The following is a 24,241-nucleotide window of genomic DNA, read 5'->3' as shown; positions in this document are numbered from 1 at the left end:
TTAGAGAGCACTTGGGGAAGATTTTATAGAATATCAATGTTAAGTCTTAAAAATTCTTTGGGACTTAAGACCTCCCCTGTGAACCCAATGGGTAAATATAAATTAACATCATACATTCAGTTGTCACTGGTGAATTACTTCTGGGTAATCAAGCATCAGGTTCTCTAATGTTTAGAGCAGTGAGTTTTACTGAGGTGAATAGAAAACCTGAAACCAGGAGGTAGACATCAACAAAAGACATGAGACTGCATTCTTGATATATGGAATGTGAAAATAAATAAAGAACTCGCAGCATTCTTAGTTTCTCTCTATGGAGATGAGGTAGTTACGAAAACAAGTTACTATGAAAATAGTAGAGTGGAAATGACAATGTGCTCTGGATTCAAGCAATGGTTGTGCAGGGTGATTCTGCCAGCACCACCTCCAGTCATAGACCCATAACCTAGGAAAGCACTTGCGCTATCACAAGCCATGGCTTTCTTCCATGAAGATGTTCTGGGAACTAGTATAAAGTATAAGTAGAACCTTTTCTGCCCCCCAGGTTCTTCTGCCACCGATAAAAAGTTTTTGATATTCAAATCATGTTCCTTCATCTTCTGGCTGTCTCCAGCAGGGAAATCTTAAATAAACACACGGAGGTTTTGCAATTAGGAGAAATAATTAATGCTAAAGCAGGAAAGAAAAACAGTACTGCATGTTTGACTTTGTGAGATGACCCCAAGTCATAAAATGCACAGGCAGCAGATTTCCAATTCGCAAAGGACTATGAATTAGAGATGAGTTACAAGATGTCACCAAATGAAGAAATGAACACTTAACATCATTTTCATGTTTATTGAGGAAATTTGCCAGAGATCCTGGCATTAAACTTGGCTCAGCACAATATCAAAGCTGGTCTACAGTTAGAAAGATAAACCCAACTCACCTGGTGCAGATCCCCACTGAGCCCACAGGCAGCATCAAATTTTCCTCTACTCTTTCTTTAAATTTTCCTATAAAATGTTACTTATTATTTTCATTTTTATGAATTCCATATAAACATGAGTGAATCATCTTACTTGTTACATTCAAAATAAATAAAGGGAACTGAAAGGACAAGAAATGAAAAGTCATGAAAAAAGGACCCTGTAACCATTCTAAACTGAGAGCACAAAGGCAAATTACTTAAAGAGATGTTTTGAAAATGAGAATTCTCAGACCCCATAGAAGATTTTTTTCATTAGAATTTCCAAGGGTGGGATCGAAGTATATACATTTTTTTAAAGAATACCCAGATGATAGAAGCAAATTTCAGTTTTAAAAGAATATCACCAATTGGCATTATGTAGAATACATTCTAATTGCATATGAAAATGTGAATGTATAAAAATCTTCCAATAATATTCTTTCACCTTTTAACAGACTGTGGCATCTGGATCTTCAGCATGGTTCTACTGAATATTGACTTAACAGATTCTTTTTCTTTTTAACAATAGTGGACTCCAGTCAATAAACTCCAGTTTGAAACATTCTAGCAGCCACATGTCAGACTGGGAGAAATTTCAGTGTCCATCCTGTGTTAATCCAGGAAGATAAGGACACGCTTTCCTCTTTGATTGTCATGTTGAAATGCACCAGACTCCCTTAATTAAATGATTTCCTTTATCAAGACTCACTTTCATAGACAGAAGCCAAGATAGATAGATGATAGATAGAGATAGATTGTGTGTGTGTGTGTGTGTGTGTGTGTGTGTGTGTGTGTGAGATTGGTGCGGGAGGAGAAGAGATTGACCATCTTCACTAGAATCCCTGTAGTGGTTCTAAAAAATTTAAGCCTCTAGATCCTACCCTGCATGTACCAAGTCAAATTCCCAGAGGCTGAGACATAAGAGTTTACATTTTGCATAAGGTATGGAGGACATTCTCCTGCATTCCACTGCTTCCGAAACACCAGATTCTCTCCAAGGTCCCTTAAGCACAGTGTGATACCTCCTTATTTCTCAGTTGCCCTTATTCCTAAGAAATCCAATTTTTCTTTCCCTGTTCTATACTAACCTGCATGTTTAACTGATTCAAAATTCTCAGCATGAGTTGACATGTGACTGCTAGAATGTTTCAAATGAGTTATTTTATTCATTGTAATAATGCCTTCTATTATTAAAAAGAAAAAGGACATGTTAATTGGAAATCCTTGAACTAGCTGTTTTCTGAACTTCTAAGAAAGATATTCACTGGATGAAATATGGTATATTAAACACTCTCTTCTGAAGCAATCTCTCAAAACAGTCTTTATAGTTTCAGCTACAAGGTAAATCACATGCAGTACAACCACTTGCAGATACTCAATGAAAAAAAAAAAAGCAGAGTCCAGCCAAATCCTCCATCTCTAATAATATCTGTGTCACCCATAAAATATCTTTAGCATGAGGATTGAGACATTTTTGGCTTGGCTTATAAAATGGTTATTATTCTCTTCTCCAAAAATTAATATATCTTCAGAAATACTCATTCCTTATAGCTCAATTTTTTTTTTTGATAGTGAAACTCACTATAGGGGTTGATTCTACAAAGAGGAAGAAGATTCCCATTGTTGTTTCTAATCTGGGTACCTCTGAGCTACAAGGGAGACACCTTAGGGGATTAGACAGAGGGGATTTGTCACTTAGGAGACTATCAGACTCCAAAGGAGTACCTAATACTCCAGAATCCTCAAATAGGAGACATGGTACTGTATTCCATAATCATCAGTTCCTAGAGTGGGGTCATTGTGAGTTTCCTCTGTACCAACTGCAGAGTAACTAAAAATGTCCCTCCTATGTTGGGTTTTCTTGGGGACAGGCAGGAGTAGTGAGAAGAGAAAGGGATGCCAAGTGATGACTGACATAATACTGGCATTGGGCTGGATGTTCTATCAGATACTCAGATCCTGAAAAATGCTAGCCTGTATGTTTAATTAATTCTCAATTCAGAGAAATTTCAGACAGTTTTGTGTTTTTGTGTGTTTGTTTTTGTTATTATGACCAGCAACCCACCCTCTTGCAGGCTACTTATAGAGGATCCAGGATTGTCTCTTCCATACTGCCCCTTACCCCACTAATACCATTTGAGAAGAACAAATCCATTTCCCTCCCCACTCAATGTATCTGAAAATATGCACACACCAAGAAAGGAAACCCAACTCCAGACTAGTATGCAAGTTGAGACAAATTTATTGAGAATTTGACAGATGCAGCCACAACTCCATCATGTCAAGAGGCACGAGTGTCATGAAGAAGTCAAAGGTAATACGTGTCCAGTCGTTGTCAAACTTCTGGAAGTGTCCCAACCAACACTGTCCGTGGAAGGAAGGCAGCCTGAGGTGTCCTGTGGGTTTTCAGCTTCTTCCTTTGGGACTCTGGTGCTAGGTCTGAAAAGCAGTCACTTGAAGGCTAATGAACAAAGGAGGACGAAAGCAGTAGATAAAGGAGGAGCGTAGAGATGCGCCACTCTGCCTTCGGGAGAGAGGAGATTCTATGCCTCAGGGATTTCAGCAAATTAGTAGAGATCGTATGGGAAGCATCTTCTGTAACTGAAAGCCCCGCAGCCATTATAGCCATAGCCTAAGCCATAGCCGACTGGAGAGTAGGTGCTGCCGAAGCCACAGCCCACGCTGTAGCCCAGGGGATAGCCATAGCTTCCCCAGTAGCATCCTGGGAAGACAGAACCAGAGAAGTTGTGCATGGTGTTGGGAGTGGAAGGTTTAGGTTGCAGGGGAATGAAGTGTGATGGAGTCCCCGGTCTCAGAACCGTGCTTATATACCCTGGAAAATGGGGTGTGGCCAAAAAATGCAAAGTGTTCCTTGACTCCAATTTGCACTACCAAAAGCTCATTAATTTGTTATGCCCTTGCTTAAGAGTCTTTAGAGTTGCTTAAGAAAGCTCTTATGTGATATAATGCAGAGAGAAGATTCCTTCAAACAAATTACGTGCCTTCCTAAAAAAAAATTATTGCAGTGACTTCAAAGGTACTTGTCTTATAGACCCTACATGTAATTCTCTGTCAGCAGGTTTTATAATGCTAAGAAAATTCTGACGCTGTTAGCTGTTAGCTGTCTTCTTGCTCTCTGAATTTCCACAACACAGAGTTGGAATTCAATAAATATGTGTTGAATACATTAATAAATGAAATAATAAATAGATAATGAGTCCGTCTCAAAAATCAAAGTAGTTCTTAGTATTTGCTTGCTTGAAGAATACTCTTTTATGGCATATACAAGACAAATGCTATAGGACTTTCCAGAATATTCCTTTTTGTATTTTATGTTTCTATCTACAGGTACTCTGTTTAGGAAACGGTTTAAAAATTCATCTTAATTAGGGTCCCTAGATGAATAATTTTTAATACCACATTTCTAGATCATTGCTTGAGTTAATAATCTCAAAATATAAAGGAATAGAGTTTGTGGGTTAATCCTAATACAGAATGTCAAACAAGCGTGCTTTGTTGACCTGATACACTTTCTAAAGCAAATATTGAAAATAGCAACAAGGTAGAAACAGAAAAATGAATGTAAATTTTATTCTAGAGCATAGACCACGTTTTTCATTAGATCTAAGAAACCAGATTATCAGGCAAATGTGATCATCTTGTGAAGAGCCAGGTGACAATATTGAATCAATGTGATTTAATTTTTAGAATGATCATGCACCCCAGGATAGGGGAGAATAGTCACTTCTCCTTGCGCAGATCTTGAGTTCCCAAATCTGGATAAAAAGGAATAAGATTGATGAAAACTATCTTGGATCATACAAGACCTGGTAAATTCTCTCCAGGTGCCTCAGGTGGACTCTCCACAATGGCACTTAGGGTAGAATTTACAGAAATCATGGGAAACAAGCTCACAGAACAGAAATAGGAAGGCTGAAAGAGATCATTCTAAAAGGCCACAAAACATATTAGTGTCACATACTGGCCCCCAGATTTTAGTTAACATGCCAAAAGGAACTTTGTTTCCTTCCTTCAGCTTCTGGGAGGGTATGGATTGAATCCAAAGTCAAGGTGAGACTCTTGGGGAAATACAAAACTGTGCCAGCATTCTAACCACTAATTGGTTAATTACAGCAGAGGCATTTAAAAATAAAAAAACAAAACACCTACAGTGCTGCCCCACCATCCTGCTTCATGAGCAAAGCTGTGTCGCGCCCGTGGTGATTCAGTATTTAAAATTCAAACACTTCATATGATGTATAGCTAAATAAGGCCAGGGAATTAAAGTAGCTTCATTCTCAAACATTAAAGATTCTATAGCAAATCAGTCCCTATAAATAGTGGAATGATTTAAATTTCTACTATCATCATGCTGCTGTTTTGTAATAAAACACACGTAACATTTGAAGGGAGGAAAATTAGGCAAAATACAGCGTCTCCTAATGAAAAAGAAAAAAGGACTTGAAATAATGCCAAAGTCCAATTATGGAGACCTGGTTAAAGGAGTTACTCTCCCACCCGCCTACCCAACCTGACAGAATGCTAACTTGGCCTTCATAATACACAGCTCTGAACCTGGGTAGCAATGGTGAAGAAAAATGAAAATATGCCATCTTTTATAAAATATAAGCCCTATTTACAGGTAACAGCCTGAATTTTGTCTAGAAAATTGACAAAAAAAATCTTAACAAGAGAAGATTGTCGGGGAACACTCGACAATTAAGTAACAAACACTTTAAATTAAGTAACAAACTTGGGTTCACTCATGCAATCCCAGCTGTCTGGGAGGTTGAAGCAGGAGGATCCGAGGTTCAAAGCCAACCTGGGCAACTTAGTGAGACCTTGTCTCAAAAAAATAAAAAATAGAAATAGGAATGGAGATGTAGCTCAGTTGTAAAACATACCTGGATTTAATTGACAACATTCAAAAAAAAAAAAATCAATAGCTAACTTAACCCTATATTGGCCTGTGAAGGATTTATTCTGATATATGTCTATCAAAAAAGGATCTACGTTTCATAAAACCTGGATGTTATGAATATAGGTAATCTAAATAATAATACAGATACATCATTTGTAGCCCTCTTTCTGAAAAAGAACACAACATAAATAAAAAATTAAATTTTAAAAAGTAAATTGATGTTAAAATCTTAAAGAAATCACAGAAAAAAATTAAACTAATAAAAATTACAAGTATTAAAGGTTTCAGGGGGAAAATATTGCCTTTACCACTAAATTATGTGACAAATTTCTATAAATTTTTCTATCCCATAGACTAGCTTCAGGCTCTACTAATTCAAAATTTTCTCCTCTCCTACTCATACTGAGCTGGATGCCCCGGAACAAGTTCATCCTAGGATATAACTTTGCACCTTCATGACACACATTCTGAATGAATATGCAGAGTAGTTGGTAGAATTCCAGAAAGCCGTTCCCACAGGAAGACGCCTAGAAATAGCTTTATTAGATTCAGAGGTGGTTGCAAACCACATAAGTGTATCCTTCCATTCCCAAGTGTATTTCCAACTCAACTTCTCCTTCCTCAGATTCTAAAACTCTCTAAAAAATCCCCCATGCTTAAGGAAACTGTGAATGTAGGGATCCCTGGATCCCATCTCAACCAATTGTTAAGATGCCTTCTCTTAAAAATTTCCTCCCCAAAACAGGTTCATGTGATATGGAGGCTTAAAAAGAGAAAAACACATTCTCACATATGAAATGATTACAATATTGTACCAATGTTTCCTGGGTACTCACTGGTTTTCTCTTTTGATCCTAAAATGATTTCTCCTTTCATATATCTTTGATTTCAGATAAGATCTGACATGAGTAAAGGTAGGAGGTGGTCCTTGATTTTCTACAAAAGAGCAAGAATGTTGTAAAAAATTTAAAAGTAGAGTCAATTCCAATATGTACAATAAAATATTTCCTGTCTTATCAGCTTCAAATATAGTGTTTCCAGCTTCAAAATATAAATCATTAAAAAGGAGGGAAAATAATAGAATGAAATGTTTCAAATGTGTTTTTAAAGTATATGTAGTCACTCTGCAATACAAAAAAAAATTGTCTTCCATTCATCTTCTTGAAAATCTATTTTTAAATACATTAATTAAGCATGTATTATATTCCAGATGTTTTGTTAAAATTCTGGAAATTAATAGATGAATGAGAATTAAAATTATATGAAAATGATAACTAAATGAAACACAAGCCACATGTTCTACTCTAAAAGTCCGACTGCCCCTTGTAGACCTCAGGGATAAGGAAGAGTGGACAGTTCTAACCTGAAATTTGGGGTTTGAAAGTTCCATAATGAAAGGAGTAGATATGTGAGCTTCATCTTGAAAGTGGGTCATTTATTAAAGGACATTGGTTGGGGAAATAGTTGGATTTAGGATATAAAGGAGATGGTTTAAAGAAAATTTTCATAGGTGGCAAATACTCAAATGTCTTCCTGGGTTCATGAATAATGCCATGAGGCCATCACCTTAGATTTAAAGGGGAATTAATGGAAGGTGGGCCTGGAAATAGTAATGGGGCTGCAGTCAGTGGGTATATGAGACTGGCTGTGGAGGCCAAAGGAGCCACTTCATCCACTAAGCTGGAGACTGGCATAATCAGCCTTCACTTTAGAAAGATCACTATTCTGACAATGTGAAGGATTAATTAGAATCAAAAAACTCCAGAGGTAGGAATACCAGGTATAAAACTGTGTCTTTAGGAATGCTTCTGGCTGCAGGTAAGGAAAACCATGGCTCACAGTTGTTTAAGAGAGACCTGTCAGTGGGACTGCAAGGTACAGCTCTTGTCTAGCATGCAGGAGGTCCTGAGTTTGATCCCTTGGCACCACAAAAACAAAGCAAAGCAAAAGTTGCTCAAGTAGAGTTTATTTTTCACAAATTATAAGGACATGAGAACATAAGCAATTTCACAAAGTGTAAGAAATTGTCCAGGTTCAGGACTATCTCACTATGGTTCTGCTGGTCAAGATCACTGCAGGTGGAGCACGCTTCACATTTTTATGTACTGACATCCAAGAGCAGGAAGAGGAAGGTTCTATTCTCATACAGCTTCTTTTCATTTTCTATCAGGATGTCTGTGTTTTCATTTTGCATTTGTTTTCCAAAAGATTTCCTTCAGCTCCCATTGCTCAGAATGAGTCACATTTCATGGCTGAGATACAAGGAAAAGTGGAAGGCAGGTCTCTGGCATTTACTAACTATACAGCATGAAGCAGGATCTGTCAGCTTGGAAAAAGGGGGTCAGGCATGGTCACTGGATTGATGATCTATAGATTTACCACAAAAGCCATCATACTCATTTAGGCAAGAGATAATAGAAGCCTTAACAAAGGTATCAGCATTAGCAGTGGGGTGAAACCAAGAATTATTAGGGAGGTAGATTCAGTGAGGGTGTGCTAATAATTATGATCACCACCCACTATCACCACCAGGGATGCACAGGAATTCCTTTTGCAGGTTCTGAAGTAGAATCCCCTTCCTTGCCTTTTTCAGCATCTAGAAAGCTTCTGTGCTCTCTGACCTCTGGCCACTTCCTTGTATCAACTCAAACACTTATTTCTGTTGCCATTTATCCTACCCATCCTCCTACCTTCCTCTTATAAAGACCTTTTTCATTATGTTGAACCCACTTAGTAATCCAGGATAATGTCTCTGTGATTGTATCTTTAGCATAATCACATTTGTCAGGTTCCTTTTACCATGAAAGGTAATAACAAACACGCTCCCTTGTTGCAGAGACTCAGATGTGGACAGCTTTGGAAGAACATTATTTTGACAACTACACTAGCCAATTCAAGCTCCCAACTTGTGTGTCTAGATTGTGACAGTGATCTCAAAAATTAATCAAATGACAATTTTTTTATCCTATGAATCTGCTTCCAAAGTATTTGCTCAATGAAAAACTGTTTATGTTACACACACACACACACACACACACACACACACACACAAACACATAAGTTAAAAATATTTCAATAGAGTGACATCAGCAAGATGGAAGAATAAAAGATGCCAACTTTTATCTCCACACACACACACACACACACACTAGCTGTCCACAAATGGCATTGGCTCAAAAGTTCATATGAGAAGCTGTCAACAAAGTAGAACAAAAAAACCTAAGACCATCCACTCAAAAAGGGTAGCAACAAAATCTTCATTTTGCTTACCTTGTCCCATCCCCCGGGGACAGTAAAACTTAGGAGTAAGAGTGAACTCCACCGCCAGTGGATTACCTTCACAGAAAACAGGAGAGCAGAGTGAAGAACCGGCTTCTCTAGCCTTTCAGCACACCCCTAAAGGACTCACTGTAATTTCAACTCACCCAAGTCACTGAGAAAACTGACACAGCTATGACATCTAAAAACAACTGGGAACAAGAAGAATAGCTGTGGCAGTGCCAGTCACATGGCAGAATCCACTGTGGTCCCCAATGGCCTACTCTGCAAAAGGACCCCAGCAACCTTTGCCGATTGGATAATTTCAAATGTCTTATTGTGAAGAATAAACTTCCAGTAACAAATGCCAAAGAAATGGAGATCTACAAATTGCCTGGACAAATAGTTCAAAATAATTGTCCTAATGAATCTCAGCATTTTACAAGAAACCAGAGAACAAAGATAAACAATTTAATAATTATTTTTTAATTCCCAGAGAATTAAAAAAAATAGAACATCAAGAACAAAAATTTAAGGTCAACAAAGAGAGAAAGAAAACATTAAAAATAATAATAAAGAACTAATGAAGCATTTTGGAGCTGAAGAATATAATGAAAGAAATGAAAAGATGCACTGGAGAGCTTCAAGTTTCCAGTGTAAACAAAACAAATTGACTGATTATTTGAAGTTATCCAATCAGAAGGGAAAAGGTGGAAAAAAAGGCTCCAGGATTTATGCAACAACACTCAAGAGAGCTAGCTTTGTTATTATTGAAATTTTGGAAGGAAAAAAGTAGAATGAAACAAAAGGCATTCTTAAAAGAAAGAATGCCTAAGGGGCTGGGGATAGAGCTCAGTCAGTAGCTCATTTGCTTCGCATGCACAAGGCCCTGGTATCAATTTCCTGCACACACACATACGTACATACATACATACATTCATAAATGCCTGTAAACTTCCCAAATCTGAGGAAAGATAGTAATACTCAGACATATGAAGCTCAAAGTTCTATAATCAGATTCAAACTACATAAGTCTTCATTGAGACATAGTATAATCAAATTGAAAGAAATCAAACACAAAGAGAAATTTGAAAGTAATAAGAAGAAATATTTATCACATAAAGTGGAAAATCCACAGATTTTAAGTGGGTTTCTCAGCCAGGCTAGGAGAAAATAAAATTATATATACAAACTACTGAATTTAAAAATAAATAAATAAATAAAACCTGCCAGCCAAGAACATATTATCTGGTAAAGTCAAAATGAGGAAGAGATAAAGAATTTCCCAGACAAATAAGAGTTGAGAGACTTTATCACAAATAGACCTCCTTTACAAAAATACTACAGAGTTTTCCTCAAGCTGAAATCAAAGGATGTTAGTAATATGAAAACATGAAAGTGTAAGACTCACTGGTAAAGCAAAGTACACAGTTAAATTCAGAACACCCTGATATTATAATGAGGACATATAAATCACTTCTAGCTATGACATAAAGATTTAAAGGCAAAAATCCCTAAAAAGAACTTTAACTGCAACAATTTCTTAATGGATACACAATATAAAGAGGTATAAATATTTACATCAAAAACAAAATATCAGGGAGAGTGAGTCTTTGTATAAGATCAAAGTTGAATTGCCACCATTTAAAATAGAATGCTTTATGTGGGCCTTATGGTAACCACAAAGCAAAACCTGTAGTACTTATACGAAAAAGGAAGAGAAAGGAATCAAAACATACCACTACACAAAATTATCAGATAAAAAGAAAGGAATAGAGGAGTAAACAATCTACAAAGTCATCAGAAAACAGTTCAGAAAGTGTCAAATTTAAGTCCTTACCTATGGGGATGAATTGGGATAAATGCAAAGGACTAAAACTCCAATTAAAAGACCTAGAGCAACTGAATGGATGAGAAACAAGACCCAATTAATTGCTGTCTACAAGAGACTCTTTTCACTTACAAAGACACACGTAGATTGAAAAATAAAGAGATGGAGATATTCTACAAATGGAAAACCAAAGAGATCAGAGGTAGCTACATTCATGTCAGACAGAGCGTACTTTAAAGTCCAAAAGTGTAACAGGAGATGTTGTTTAGTTATTAGGTGTCCCCCAACAGCTCATGTGTGAGGAAATGCAAGAACATTCAGAGGTGAAATAATTGGGTTTTGAAAGCCTTAACCCAATCAGTGAATTTATCTCCTGATGGGTATAACTAAGTGATAACTGAAGGCAGGTGGGCATTGAGGGGGTGCCTTTGGGGTATCAGCACACCCTTCCACCATGATGTTCTATTCCCTCGAGTCCTGAAGAATGAAGCCACCATCTATGAATTCAGACCTCTCAGAACATGTGCCCCAAAATAAATTTTTACTCCTCCAAAATTTATTTCTTCAGGTATTTTGGTCACAGCAGCAAAAAAGTTTACTAAAATAGGAGACAAAGACAGTTATTATATATTGATAATGGGATTAATTTATCAATAAATATAGCAATTCTAAACATACATTATCCAACATCAAAGTTCCTAAATACGTAAGACAATTATGAATAGGTGTGAAGGAAGAAAGAGGCTGTGGTATCAGTATAGCAGGGGATGTCAATAACCCATTTTTCAATAATGAACAGGTTATTCAGATGGAAAACCTATAAGAAAACATTAGACTAAATGGTTGTAACAGACACATTCAGATCATTCTGTTCAGCAACAGCAGAATACACATTTTTCCTATTCACACACAGACTATTCTTCAGGATAGACCCTCTATGAGACCACAAATCAAGTCTGAATAAATTTTGAAAGACTGAAATTCCATCAAGCATTTTTTTCCAACTATAATGGTATAAAATTAAAAATTTATAGCAATAGAAAAGCTGAATATTCACAAATAATGTAAATTAAACACCAGCCTCCTCCAGAGTTTCAAAGGGGAGATCAAAAGCTATCTTGAGAAGAGCTAACTCTGGAAACAAACACTAAAATTTACACAATGCAGCCTAAGGAGTTCTAAGACACAAGTATGTAGATGTAACTCCACTTTAAGGAAAAAGAAGATTTCAAATAAGCAACCCAACTTTGCATTTCTAGGAACAAGAAAAGCAAACTGAACCCAATGTGGGAAGACAGGATGTAAAGATTAGAGCACAATGTGTGAAATACAGTCTAAGGAATATTAGAAAAGATCAACAAAATTAAGATTTGGTTTTTATAAGATGAAACTGATAAAGTTTGATGTGGACAAAGAAAAAAGGGAAGATTCAAAAAAATGAGAAATATAAGAGGAAATATCATAACTGATATCACAGACATATAAGGAATCAGAAGAGACTATTATGAATACACCCCAACAAGTTGGACAGCCTAGGAGAAATGGATAAATGATAAGAAACATGCAACCTACAAAAAAAAAAGAAAAGAAATCATGAGGAAATAGAACACATAAACAGTCCAGAAATACCAATCCTTCTCAAACTCCTACCCAAAACTGAAGTGGTAGGAACGCTTACAAACTCATTTTTTCAAGGCTGACATTAACCTAATACCTAAGGCAGGCAAAGATCCCATAAGAAAAAAAAATATAGAACAATATCCCTGATGAATATAGATGCAAAATCTTTTCAACAAAATGGTAGCACACCAGATTCAACAACACAGTAAAGGGATCCTGCACCATGGTTAATTGGAATTTATTTCTAGTAGTCAAGAATGGCTCAACATACACAAAGCAATAAATGTGATACACTGCATTAGAATGAAGGGTAAAAATGATGTGATCATCTCAATGGATGTAGAAAAAAATTGACACAACTCAACATTCTTTAGTGATAAAATCTCCCAACAAATTAAGTAGAGAAAGAATGTAACTCATCATAATAAAAAAATTAAGAAAACAGCAGTTAGAAAGAAAAAGTATTCCCAAACTTCCAATGCTTTTAGTCTTTTTTGTTTGTTTGTTTGCTTGTTTGCATTTTTAAAATGATCTAAAAGTGCCCAACTCACCCTACTTAGGATTCACACTTACAGTGCATATTTCTCAAGCTTTGACACATGCTGTTTGTTCTTCATGGAATTATTTTTCTTCCTCTCATCTCCTCCTCAACTCCTTTACAACTTTCAGACACCAAATCCATCACTTCCTTCCAGAAGCCTCTCTGCCCTCCCTGGTTAACTATAGTTCATCTATAATGTCACAGCAGGCCACCACCTTTTCATACTCCTAGAACTTACCAAGTTAGCATTTAAACTTTGTGTGACTGAAAACTGTCACACCAACACGCTTGTTCCCAGAAGAGCAAAAGAAATGGTTTTGTCATCTTTTATTCCTTCCTGCCTACTCACTACTGGGCACAATGTAGTTTTTTTTCAATAAATATTAAATGAGGGAATTAATGAAAGAATGTTCTAAACCTAAATTAGCCACTGCCTTGCTGTGAGAATTTAAGCAAATCACTTTTCTGGGCTCAAGTCATTGGACTGTAAAATGAGAAGACAGACTTCTGGGGACTTACTGCCCTACACATTATATGATTCTACCACCAAAATCTCTGATAAACCAAGATTACAATTCAGCCCTCTTTTATTAGAATTTGGTCAATTAAGCATGTGACTATGGAGAGTGCCTCTTCTCACCTTATTATACATCCTGCTAAGACAAACTAATGAGCTCCCAGCTGCCATCACTTTAAAAAGGCAATGTAGTGACGGGAATCACAGAAGAGAATTGCTGAAACCTCTAGACCAGTACATAATCGTTTTAAAAGGTTAGTCTGTTCAAGATTCTCCCAAGATACTTGTTTAAAATGCATACTTTTGAATTCCATTCCTATGGATTCTGATTCTGGGGGTGTGGGGTGGGAGGGGGCTAAGGAATACTCATTTTTAATATGATGCCAGATGATTCCAATAAAAGGGGTGCTTTGATCACACTTCAAGAAATTTGAAGTGTTCTATGGTCAAGTATCTGGAAAGATGTCCTCTTCAACAAAATATATAACTTAAAATGGTTGAATGTACAATGGCAAAGAATTAGAGACTCTCTCTCAACCAGGATTAATAACCAGAATCAATGTGATTTATAATTACAGGCAACTTTGCTCTCCAGTGATGGTTGGCAATGTCTATGTTTGTCATGACGGGGAGTAAGAAGTGCTGCTACTTTGCATCTAATGGGTGGAGGGTAAGGATGCTTCCAAACAGCCTACAATGCACAGAACCACCCCCCTCAGCAAACATTATCTGGCTCAAAATAACCACAGAGCTGAGGTCAAGAAGCACTAAGTCTCAAGTCAACATCACATCAAGTCAAATGCAGCTTCCAGGCAATATTTAAAAACAAACAAACAACAACAACAACAAAAAGATCACATAACAGGGCCAGAAATTGCTGACTGGGTCTATGAGCTAATTTAAGATACAATTTCAATACTTTGTTACCGTTGCACTCTTGGGGTCAAAGCACATTGGCAAGGCTTTTTAGTTAATGATGGAGGGAGAGCTTCAGGAAGTTTACTATTTGTTGTGGAATCCACCTGGGTTTCTTAAGAAACAGTGGGACACATAGTCATGTTTTGGTGCATAATAGGCCCAGGTACTCTTGTCAAAACACACTTCACATGTGATTCATGATACACATGAAAAAAAATAAATAAACCAAAAAAGTGGGATTTGTTTGTTTGTTTGTTTCTAGTACAAGTTTTTCCTTGCTGGTATTCTATGAAGGTCGTTTTTAGCATCTACCTTGTATTACTAGGGATGTGAGAAGAAAAATGAAGTTCTTCTTCTAAGGCACAAAGGCAACTTTTAGAGCCAGATACTGGAAATGTGCATAAATTTAAAGCTGCAAGCTTAGACAGACTCACGGAGGAGTAAAGCTTGACACAACTTACTCACTGATTAGCTTCTGGGAAGCCTAAGGGTATGGCCTTCTCATGACCTATAAAATAATGCTTCTTTTATGGCCTAATAACAAATGTTATGATGAGTTCAATCCATTAAAAGCATCATTTCTTCAAAGTCTTTTCTTGACCAAAGCTAAATATAAAAGCAAAAATAAATGCAAATTTACATTTAACTTTAAAGATAACTACTATGCCAAAGTTTATCTTAAAATTTAAGGTTTCTTTTTTTAATTCATAAGAAAGAACTAGAAAATTCTGAAGTTGCACCCCAGTGCGTTAGACCTAGAAGCTTCAAAATGGACATAACAAGGCACCCTTATAAAGCAGATTGGTAAGAGGGGAATATGACTGGAAAGGGAAGGAAAAGGAGCAGGACACAGTTCTGCAAATACCATTGTCAAAGATAATGTCAGAAGCCTCAGGGGTAAGTCACTAAAAAGAAATTGGTGTCTAAGAAATAACAGTATATTTTCAGAGGCAACAATAGGTAATACATTTATGAGTTTTACAGAATACCCAAAAGAGCTCCCTGCCTGGCAAATCTTACTGTCAAGAAATACTTCCCTTTATTTAATAGACAGCTCTCCTCCTACAACTTTAATTGACTTTCCTCTGTTCTCAATGGAAATGAAAAATATAATCTGGTTTTCCTGTAAATAGCAATAAAAAAATAACAAAAGTATAAGAAAAATAATTTTGAAAAAGAAAACAATATCATTTCAATGGCACTTTAAGAATCAACAATGAAATATCTCTCCCTCTCTACTTCCTTTGGGGTGAGAATCAACAGGTGTGGGTCAATGCTCACATTTTATGTGCACACAGATTCTCTCAAAATCTTGTTAACGTGTGGAGTCTAATTTAATAGAGGAAAGGCCCAGAGTTGTGCATTTTGCGAAAGTTCCTGGATGACATCAATGTTTTTTGTCAGCCGACCATATCTTAGACTGCAAGGGATTAGACTTTTTCCCTAGGGTTTTAAGTAATTATGTTAATTCAACAAATAGTTATCAAAAGCATGAAATAATATTGAATAACACATGGCGCTTGATCCCAAAGAACTTAGAGAACACACAGTATGCGAGGAAATCAGAGCTGTCAATTCATGAAGGCTCCTTCAGGAAAGACAGTCTCAGCCCTGGCAGCATCCACGGTAATCCAAAGTGCTCCTTTCTTCCCAGAGGTTTCTTGATCACCAAGTCAGATGAGGTCACTCTGGGACAAGGAGAGAGTGAGATAAAAGCAAGATCTTGTGTAATCATGTCAGAGAACAGGAAAACAAAGCACACCAACCACAGCTACAATTACCCACCCCCTCTGCTGACTCACATTTCTTGACCAATTCCAATTTTCGTCCTCCCTGTTCCACTTTCAGGAGGAAAATTATTATAAAACCCAATGGTGGAATTAGGCCTGCTTCTACATTGTAACTGCAATAGGCAGGGAAAAAAATGGTATCTCAAGGGAGTTATGATTCCCTGGAAACCATGAATGTATTTTATTACATGACCAGGGAGATTAAGGTTGCTAATCAGCTGAACCTGAGATTGGGAGATTCCTGAACTATCTAGGTGGACCCAAATGTAATCACAAGGGTCTTTATAAGAGAAAGAGGGAGATGAGGGAGTCAGTGGCAGAATCTTGGAAAGAGAAGATGCTATGCTGCTGTCCTTGAAGAGGAAGAAGGGGACACAGGCCAAGGAACTAGGCAGCCTCCAGAAACTGGAAAACACAGGATACCCACTCTTCTCTAGAGCCTCCAGAACGAATGGAGCCCTACCAATACCTCAACTGAGCCCAGGAAGGCACATTTTGAAGGTCTGACTTCCAGAATTGTAATAGAATACATTGTTTTATGTTGCCAAATCACAGTGATTATTTACAACAGTAATAGAAAACTGATATAACACACAACCCAGAAGGGGCCTCTACTTCCTTTAATCCTCTCCAGAAAACCTAACTCAGGTTCACATCTTGGAACAAGGATTCTCGCTACCCTCTTATTGAGACACCCAGCAGTTTCACATGTTGCAAAGTCTGCATCACAGCAATTAATTAATAAATCCAACTTGGTTTGACTGTAGTTACATTCCTGTGGTCTTGGATAGTAAGTTGCAACAGAACAGTTTGAATAATATGATACTAAAGGAAACAGTAAACTAAATGAGAACAAGGGGCGTTATCTGGTGTTAAGAAGGATATTTTGAAGGATCTGCAGGACTTCACTAGATAGAAAAGGGCAGAAAGAACTATGCCAGGCCCCCCTGTGGGAGAAAGGAAGGCATGTTTACAAGAGGTAGGAAATGAGACAAGAGCACGTGGCAGGCTGGTGAACATGTGGGCCCCCGACTGATCTTTTTTCTGAAAACTATAAGAATTTTAAAAATCACCAAAGCAATTATTTACATTTACATTTACATTTTGAGATATTCTTATGTCTATTGTATAGAAGATGCATTAGTTGGTGCCAGGAATACCAAGTTGGCAGCTGGTGGTGTGCTCCATACAAGAAATGATCAAGGTGTGAATTGAGGCAAAAACAATAGCAACAAAGACCTGCCATCATTTCATAGAGAGAGCAAGGAAGGAAATCCAAGAACTTAGTATCGAGATTAAAAATGGAGCCTAAGAATTATTAAGAATTGGCCAGCTTGTGGAAACACTGAAGGATCTTGATATCTTCAGTTGGGATCAAATTTACAGACACATAATTAATGTTCTGCCTGTTGTTAGTGGCAGAACAGTGTTTGAACTACTGGCTCAAGTCTGTTTTCCACTTGGTGAATATTTGCCCACTTGGATAAACTTTTTAATGTCCATCAATTTCCTCATGATATCAAACTCCCAAGATAGTTGTTAGAATTAAATAATAAGATTATATTTATATATTTTGTAAACTGTAATAACTATATGAATACAAGATACAATTATTAATGGAATAAGAGGAAGCATTAAAAAGGGGATATTTCCTGAGAAAAGTTCTATGACTCTAAAAGGCATGTCTAATTTGTTTTGAGTAGAAGAATAGATTTGGAGTCAGATTCTCCTTGGTATACATATTGGCATTTTTCTTTAAAATGAATGATACAGCCTCAAGCAATTTATCTAACTACTTAATTTTGGTTTGCTCTTCAATGATTTAGTGGGCATCAAAATTTACCTCCAAAAGAATGTTACGTAAGTAGTGAAACTGTTTGTTGTTTTATCTGTCACATAGTTACTACAGGAAAAGACTACTTTTTGTTTTATCTTTTTAGCCCCCTTTTTGTCCCTCTTTAAGGGATTTAAAGTTTTTAGGTTCAAGATGGAAGGCTGACCACAAGATTTCTCCCCTCTATTTTCCCAGAATCCTTTGAACTATAGTAAAGGAATGAATGAAGTTAAAGCCAACAACGACAGAATTGTAAGGATGATTTCAATTGAGGCATGATTGACTAGATTTTCGGGTGATGGAAAGGAGATGGAGGGAAAACAGAAAGGAGTAGAATCCAGAAACCACAAGAAGATGGAGTTACAAGCAAGGAGGAAGCCAATCTTCCTGCAATTTCCCAAAGAAAATTTGGACTCAGAACACCAAGAAAAAAATGCTAGGACTGGGGCTAAAACAGAGATAAGGTGGTTAAGTAAAAATCAACTTGAGGAATGGGGATGGGGTTATCAGGGCTCCTATGTGATTGCCTGCATTTCACGCTCTGCCACTCATGGGCCTTTGGAACCAGCCCTTCCAGACTGAAGCTCATTTTCTCTCATACCTTAAAGTGAATCCTTCCTGTCGTGAATTTTGAAACCATACATAGAGCTCCAATGTAGCTTTTCGTGGTGTCATTCTTAAATCAATCATAACAATGATAGTATAGCATACGATAGGATATCCAGGTGGATCTACAGCAGGACATCATAGCAACAAGCATACTGCTAATACCTATATCTTATTTTATAAATTCATCCTCCACTTAAAGAACTCAGGTCTCCAGGGTAAAATCACTGATTCCATAATTATAACAGAAAAATTCAAGATAAATTTCTGTAATATCATCTTAATCCAGAAAGGAAATAAATGGTCAAATAGTGATGGAGCCATTTCTAAAAGACACATGAGCCAACATGAATTATTCTCACTAGAACGAATCTCTACCAATTTTAACCTGAAAATTAACAATATTATTAATGGAATACAACATATTGAATAAAGAATCCATGAGATCATACAGATATAAATATTGAAACAAGTAGGTAATCAAAAATAAATTAATAAGTGGAGATAAAATTCTTAGTAGAATTGCATCTAATAAATGAATACATATTTATAAGATGAAAAAATTATGTATGTGTCCTAAAATTAGTGCACAAAATCTTGATAAGAGATATTTGCAGAATATCAACATATCTACACACAAATCTACTATCAATTACAAAGGGGGAAATAGCCACTTTATAGTAAAGAAACCTGAAAGACACCAGCTTCACAGGTAATGAAACTTTACATAAATCTACATAACGTATCTCTTGATAGGACAATGCACTGAGGACAGTTTCACTTCTATGGCATTTCTACCAAACATGCATCATATGCATTTTATCATAGGAAAAGTTGAACAAACCCAAACCAAGGGAAATTCTATAAAATTATTGGTCTGTATTCTTTAAGTTGAAGTCAAGAAACATAACAGCTGAGAAACTGATCCAGTATGAAGAACACTAAAGAGACATGCACAATACTGGATTGGACCCTGAACCAGGAAAAAAGTAACTTCCTCAGACACTGTTGTAACAATTGAATAAATTTGAATATGCATTAAGGGTTATATAACAGTATTGTATTCATATTAAATTTCCTAATTTTCATAATTATGTTGTCCTTGTTCTTAGGGTAAATGGCATCAGTAGCTTTATACATACATAATATACATACATTATATATCCATATATGCATACACGTATGTATACATATGAAGAGAAAAATATACATAAATAGTATTGCATATATACTCTATATGTGTATGTATATAATATCATGATAAAGTAAATGGTATAAAGTGTAAAAAACTAATAAATCTGAGTATGCAGGATTTCTTAGCACTATTATTGTAGTTTTGCTGTAAATTTGAAACTCTAAATATTAAAAAACATTTAATCGAAGGCTGGGGTTGTGGCTCAGCAGTAGAGCCCTCATCTAGCACATGCGAGGCACTGGGTTCAATCCTCAGCACCACATAAAAATAAATAAATAAAATAAAAGTATTTTATCCAACTACAACTAAAAAAAAAATTTTTAAAAAATTTAATTAACAAAATACAAAACATATATGGACTTAAAAGATAAATGTTGGCCATGATAATAGAATCTAGACACCATGGTTGGGTAGAGACCCTGAACTACCCATTCAGTATTCAAAACCCCTGGAATTTCCCCACTAGTATGTCACCCTACCTACGTGTAGGAGCTTTGCCAACAATAGTCAATTTCATCTTCAGATATCCCTCTTCTTTTACCCTTTTGAATGGCCATGTCTCTTTTTATATACAACCCTTACCCCTTCCCATGGTCACATTTGTATAGGTAAACATGCCTTCTACACACACTTACTCTGTGTGTCTGAATGTGTGTGTGTGTGTGTGTGCGCGTGCGTGCGCATTGTCTGATCATTGATTGTTCCCTACTTTGAGTCCTGAAAAGTACATGGGTAAGAAATATTCATCTTTTGATAAATATAGTGTATTTAACTCTTGAGGGCAAGGACTATGTTTTATTGATCTCCATGTCCAGATCTTAGGTGGTGCTTGGTGTTATAAGTATGTAGTGAGGTAAATATATTTTGAAAGATTGAGTTCACTCTTGAAGATAGTCAGCTTCTCAGGTCAACTTATACCTGTTTATGTGTTTTCATACCCTCAAATTTCTTAACATAGTGACCAGAGCCCAATAATTCTTGATGCATGAATAAGCAAAATTTATAATATTTTGTCCCCATGTGGCAGAGATTTAACAAGTCAAGTCAAAGGACAATTAATTGAGCATCTTCTCAGATGCAACAGAACAATAAATATTTGACACATGAATGAATGGGCTTTAATTCAAAACATATCTTGCTTCAGGAAAGGAGAGGTTACTCTGTAAGCAAGACAAAGAAACATTTTCTAAGTGCAGACCATATATCATTTCAAGTGCTCTGATGGTAAATACCATTCCAAAAAATAAAAGCTTCATTTTTATTATTAGAAATACATATAATCCAAGATAAAGAAGGTGGGGGTAAGGGCTGGGGATCCATCTCAGTTTGAAGAGTGCTTGCCTTGAATGCACAAGGCCCTGGGTTTAATCCCAGCACCACAAAAAAAAAAAAAAAAAAAGAAGAAGAAGAAGGAGGAGGAGGAGGAGGAGGAGGAGATGGTAGGGGAAATAAAGCCCAACTATTAAAAGAGGTAAAAATACTATGTGATTTTAGCAGTTAACTTCCCTTTAGTGACCAGATCTTAGGAGATCCTATAGAGAGAATCTGATACCTAGATCCATTTAGTTATAATTTTTCCAACAATCTGTGAGTTTGACTCTCACTAGAGCTGATATTGTAAACAGTAGGAAAGGAAAAATAAACCAAAATAGAATTGTGTCACTTACCAAAAAAAAAGAAAGAAAGTTAATTTTTATCTTTCAGCAACTAAAAAATGTTTCAGTTTGAAATCACCATAGAGAGATTCCAAAACTATAGTATATACAGTATATTTGGATGAAATTTGGGACACTCATGAGGAATGTTTAAATTAAAATCTCAATATTTAAAAATTTGTTAACAATCAGTCTATCCTGGTTGTACAGCCTGAAATCAGAATAGAATTTGGTTAAAGCCAAAGTTGAAACTAATTGGTGAATTCAAGAGCATAAAAACACAGGAGAATAAATGACCAGAACAAAAATGTGTGTGCTGAATGAAGTAGATTTATTAGGAGACTAACAGTAAAATTCCTTCCTACCCACACCCAATTTCAAATACATTAATGTTGACGTCCAAATTAATAATATAGGAGCAGAGCAACTCTGGGAGGCAAACTACTGGCTTAACTGCCAAATTTCAGGTACGTCTTGCTTTCCAGGCTGTAGATGAGTACCAGTTTGAAATTTGAGTTCAGGGTGACTTGCGAAGCATCATGGAAGAGCAGGACAGCAGTAAGAAGTAAGCATCTCCCCAGAGCATCTGGAGGCAGGAAGACCGTCGTTGCTCTTCAGCTTGTTCTTTGCAGAGAATCGAGGGGGAATCCTGTAGTCGCCAGAGCCACTGGTCCATCAGTAGGTGCTGTAGCCGAAACCAGAGCCAGAGCCCCAAGGCCTGTAATAGCTGCTACCGTAGCAACAGCCCAGGTTCTGGTAGTTGCCTCCTCCGAAGCAGTGGTTGCGGGAGCTGTAGCAGTGGTTGATGGGGGTACCCAGAGGCACGACGCAGTTGAGGGGCGTGGCTCTGAAGGTCCCGTGGAAGTTGGTTCCAAAGCAAGGGTAGCCTGGGAAGTAGTTTCCGCAGCAGAAATAGCGAGTCATGACGGGCCTTGAGGGGGATCTGGAGTGGTGTTGGAGAGGTGTTGGAAGCACAGGCTACCCAAGTGTGAATGAAGATGTCCTCCTCCTTGCACCTTTTTATACCTCAAGTTGGTGGGCATGACGTGCCTGTCTACATATCTTCCCACCTATTTGCATAAGTAACCCCATTATTTTCTAATAAAACGCATATAAAGAAACCCACAGACTCCTTGTGCATATTTTGTTGGCTTTTCTGTTTGCAAAGAATGCGTCCTGTCTTCAAAGCCAGTGACCATCCATGACATGCCGTTGAATTCTTTTCATCAGTGTCCCATAGTTCAACTACTTTTCTGATTATATCATGTGAGACTCTTTAGATTAAATCTTCCCAATTGACAGCTAAGCTGAAAAACCTTTAGAAGAAATGTACACCCTTAAAATCAAGACAAAGCCTTATATGGAGGTCTTTGACACTTGATAACATGATTTTGAAACTTTCGAGTCATAGTCTATAAACCTCTTGAAATTCGCTGTACTTATCATTTCGAGACATTTTTACACCAAGTAACTTATGGGTACAGATTTTCCTTTGTAGATGAAGAAAATCATTTGGAACTAGGTAGATATTGTAGTTGCAGAACATCATAAATATGCTAAATAACACTGAGGTGCCCACTTTTAAATGGTTTGTTATCTAAATTTTACCTCCATTTTTTTTTCCAAAAGCATTGCTACAAATATCTACCCAAACAAGTCTTTATACAGAGGCTGGCAGGGCACCAATAAGATGACTATGGAATCTACTATTAATTTTCATCTACTTCATTTATGAGCATCTTCCTTGTTAACATTTATTTTATTATTTATGGAGAACATACACTCTTCGGTTGTAAATCATCTAAACATTGCCAACTATCTTGTTGTGGAGTTACCACATTTTTGCTAAGTGGAATGATGCCCAGTTTCAAAGGTATGTTATTCTATGCTTGGTTCTTATGGACTCCTCATAAAACAAGCCTCAATGCCATATCCATTAGGAAATCCAAGTTATATTTGAGAAGACAGCATTTTTTTCTGCTCCCGTTTTGCTCCATGTGACCATGCCTCATGATGAAGGTAAAGCAGGAAGAATTTGGGTTTGTCAAAGCTAAATCTATGCCAATTCAACTGTTTAAGAAAGAACCTTTTTTTTTTTTTTTACATGTGAATAAGAGTCAGAATGCCCTGAAATCAAAAAAAGAAAAGTTTCTGAATACAAATTTCTTTTCATGTTCTCTTCCTTATTGGTCAATTATAGATTATAATATGTAAAATGAATTATTCCTATCTGACATCTGTTTAAGATTTTACCTCTCACAGGGTCTTTGACAGAAGAGCTACCTACCGAACATGTTAAAAGTGCATAAGGATCCTTTTATCCTATAAACTTATAACATGTTATGAGAGTTTATACTTAAGTAGAATCAAAAGAAAAGTCATATTTTCAAATTCAGTTTTTAAGAGAGGGAATGAATAAAAAATGGTATGAGGTTGCATCGTTGCATGGTGTTATTAATATAGACTCTACATCAGATAATCCATAAAATTCAAAAAATATATATTTGTGAATTTAAAAAATGGCAGTAGTGACTAAGAATTAAATATGACTGTGGGTAATGATTTGAAAATTTTAATTTTGATGATTTTAATACGTGTGAACACTGAGC

At 36.5% G+C, this 24,241-nt stretch overlaps 2 protein-coding genes across 2 annotated transcripts; both read right to left on the bottom strand.

Moving 5' to 3' along the window:
• Positions 1-3,513: 3,513 nt before the first annotated feature.
• Positions 3,514-3,699, bottom strand: Krtap8-1 (keratin associated protein 8-1). The gene has a single exon (XM_076868968.2). The coding sequence runs from the start codon at positions 3,697-3,699 to the stop codon at positions 3,514-3,516; it is 186 nt and encodes a 61-aa protein (XP_076725083.1).
• Positions 3,700-22,307: 18,608 nt separating this feature from the next.
• Krtap7-1 (keratin associated protein 7-1) lies at positions 22,308-22,556 on the bottom strand. Its single transcript, XM_076867136.2, has one exon. The coding sequence runs from the start codon at positions 22,554-22,556 to the stop codon at positions 22,308-22,310; it is 249 nt and encodes an 82-aa protein (XP_076723251.1).
• Between the last annotated feature and the right edge of the window lie 1,685 nt (positions 22,557-24,241).

The sequence above is a fragment of the Callospermophilus lateralis genome, chromosome 10 (genome assembly GCF_048772815.1).
Source record: "Callospermophilus lateralis isolate mCalLat2 chromosome 10, mCalLat2.hap1, whole genome shotgun sequence".
NCBI lineage: Eukaryota > Metazoa > Chordata > Mammalia > Rodentia > Sciuridae > Callospermophilus > Callospermophilus lateralis.
The sequence above is the reverse complement of the archived record's forward strand: the minus strand, read 5'-3'. Positions and strand labels throughout refer to the sequence as shown.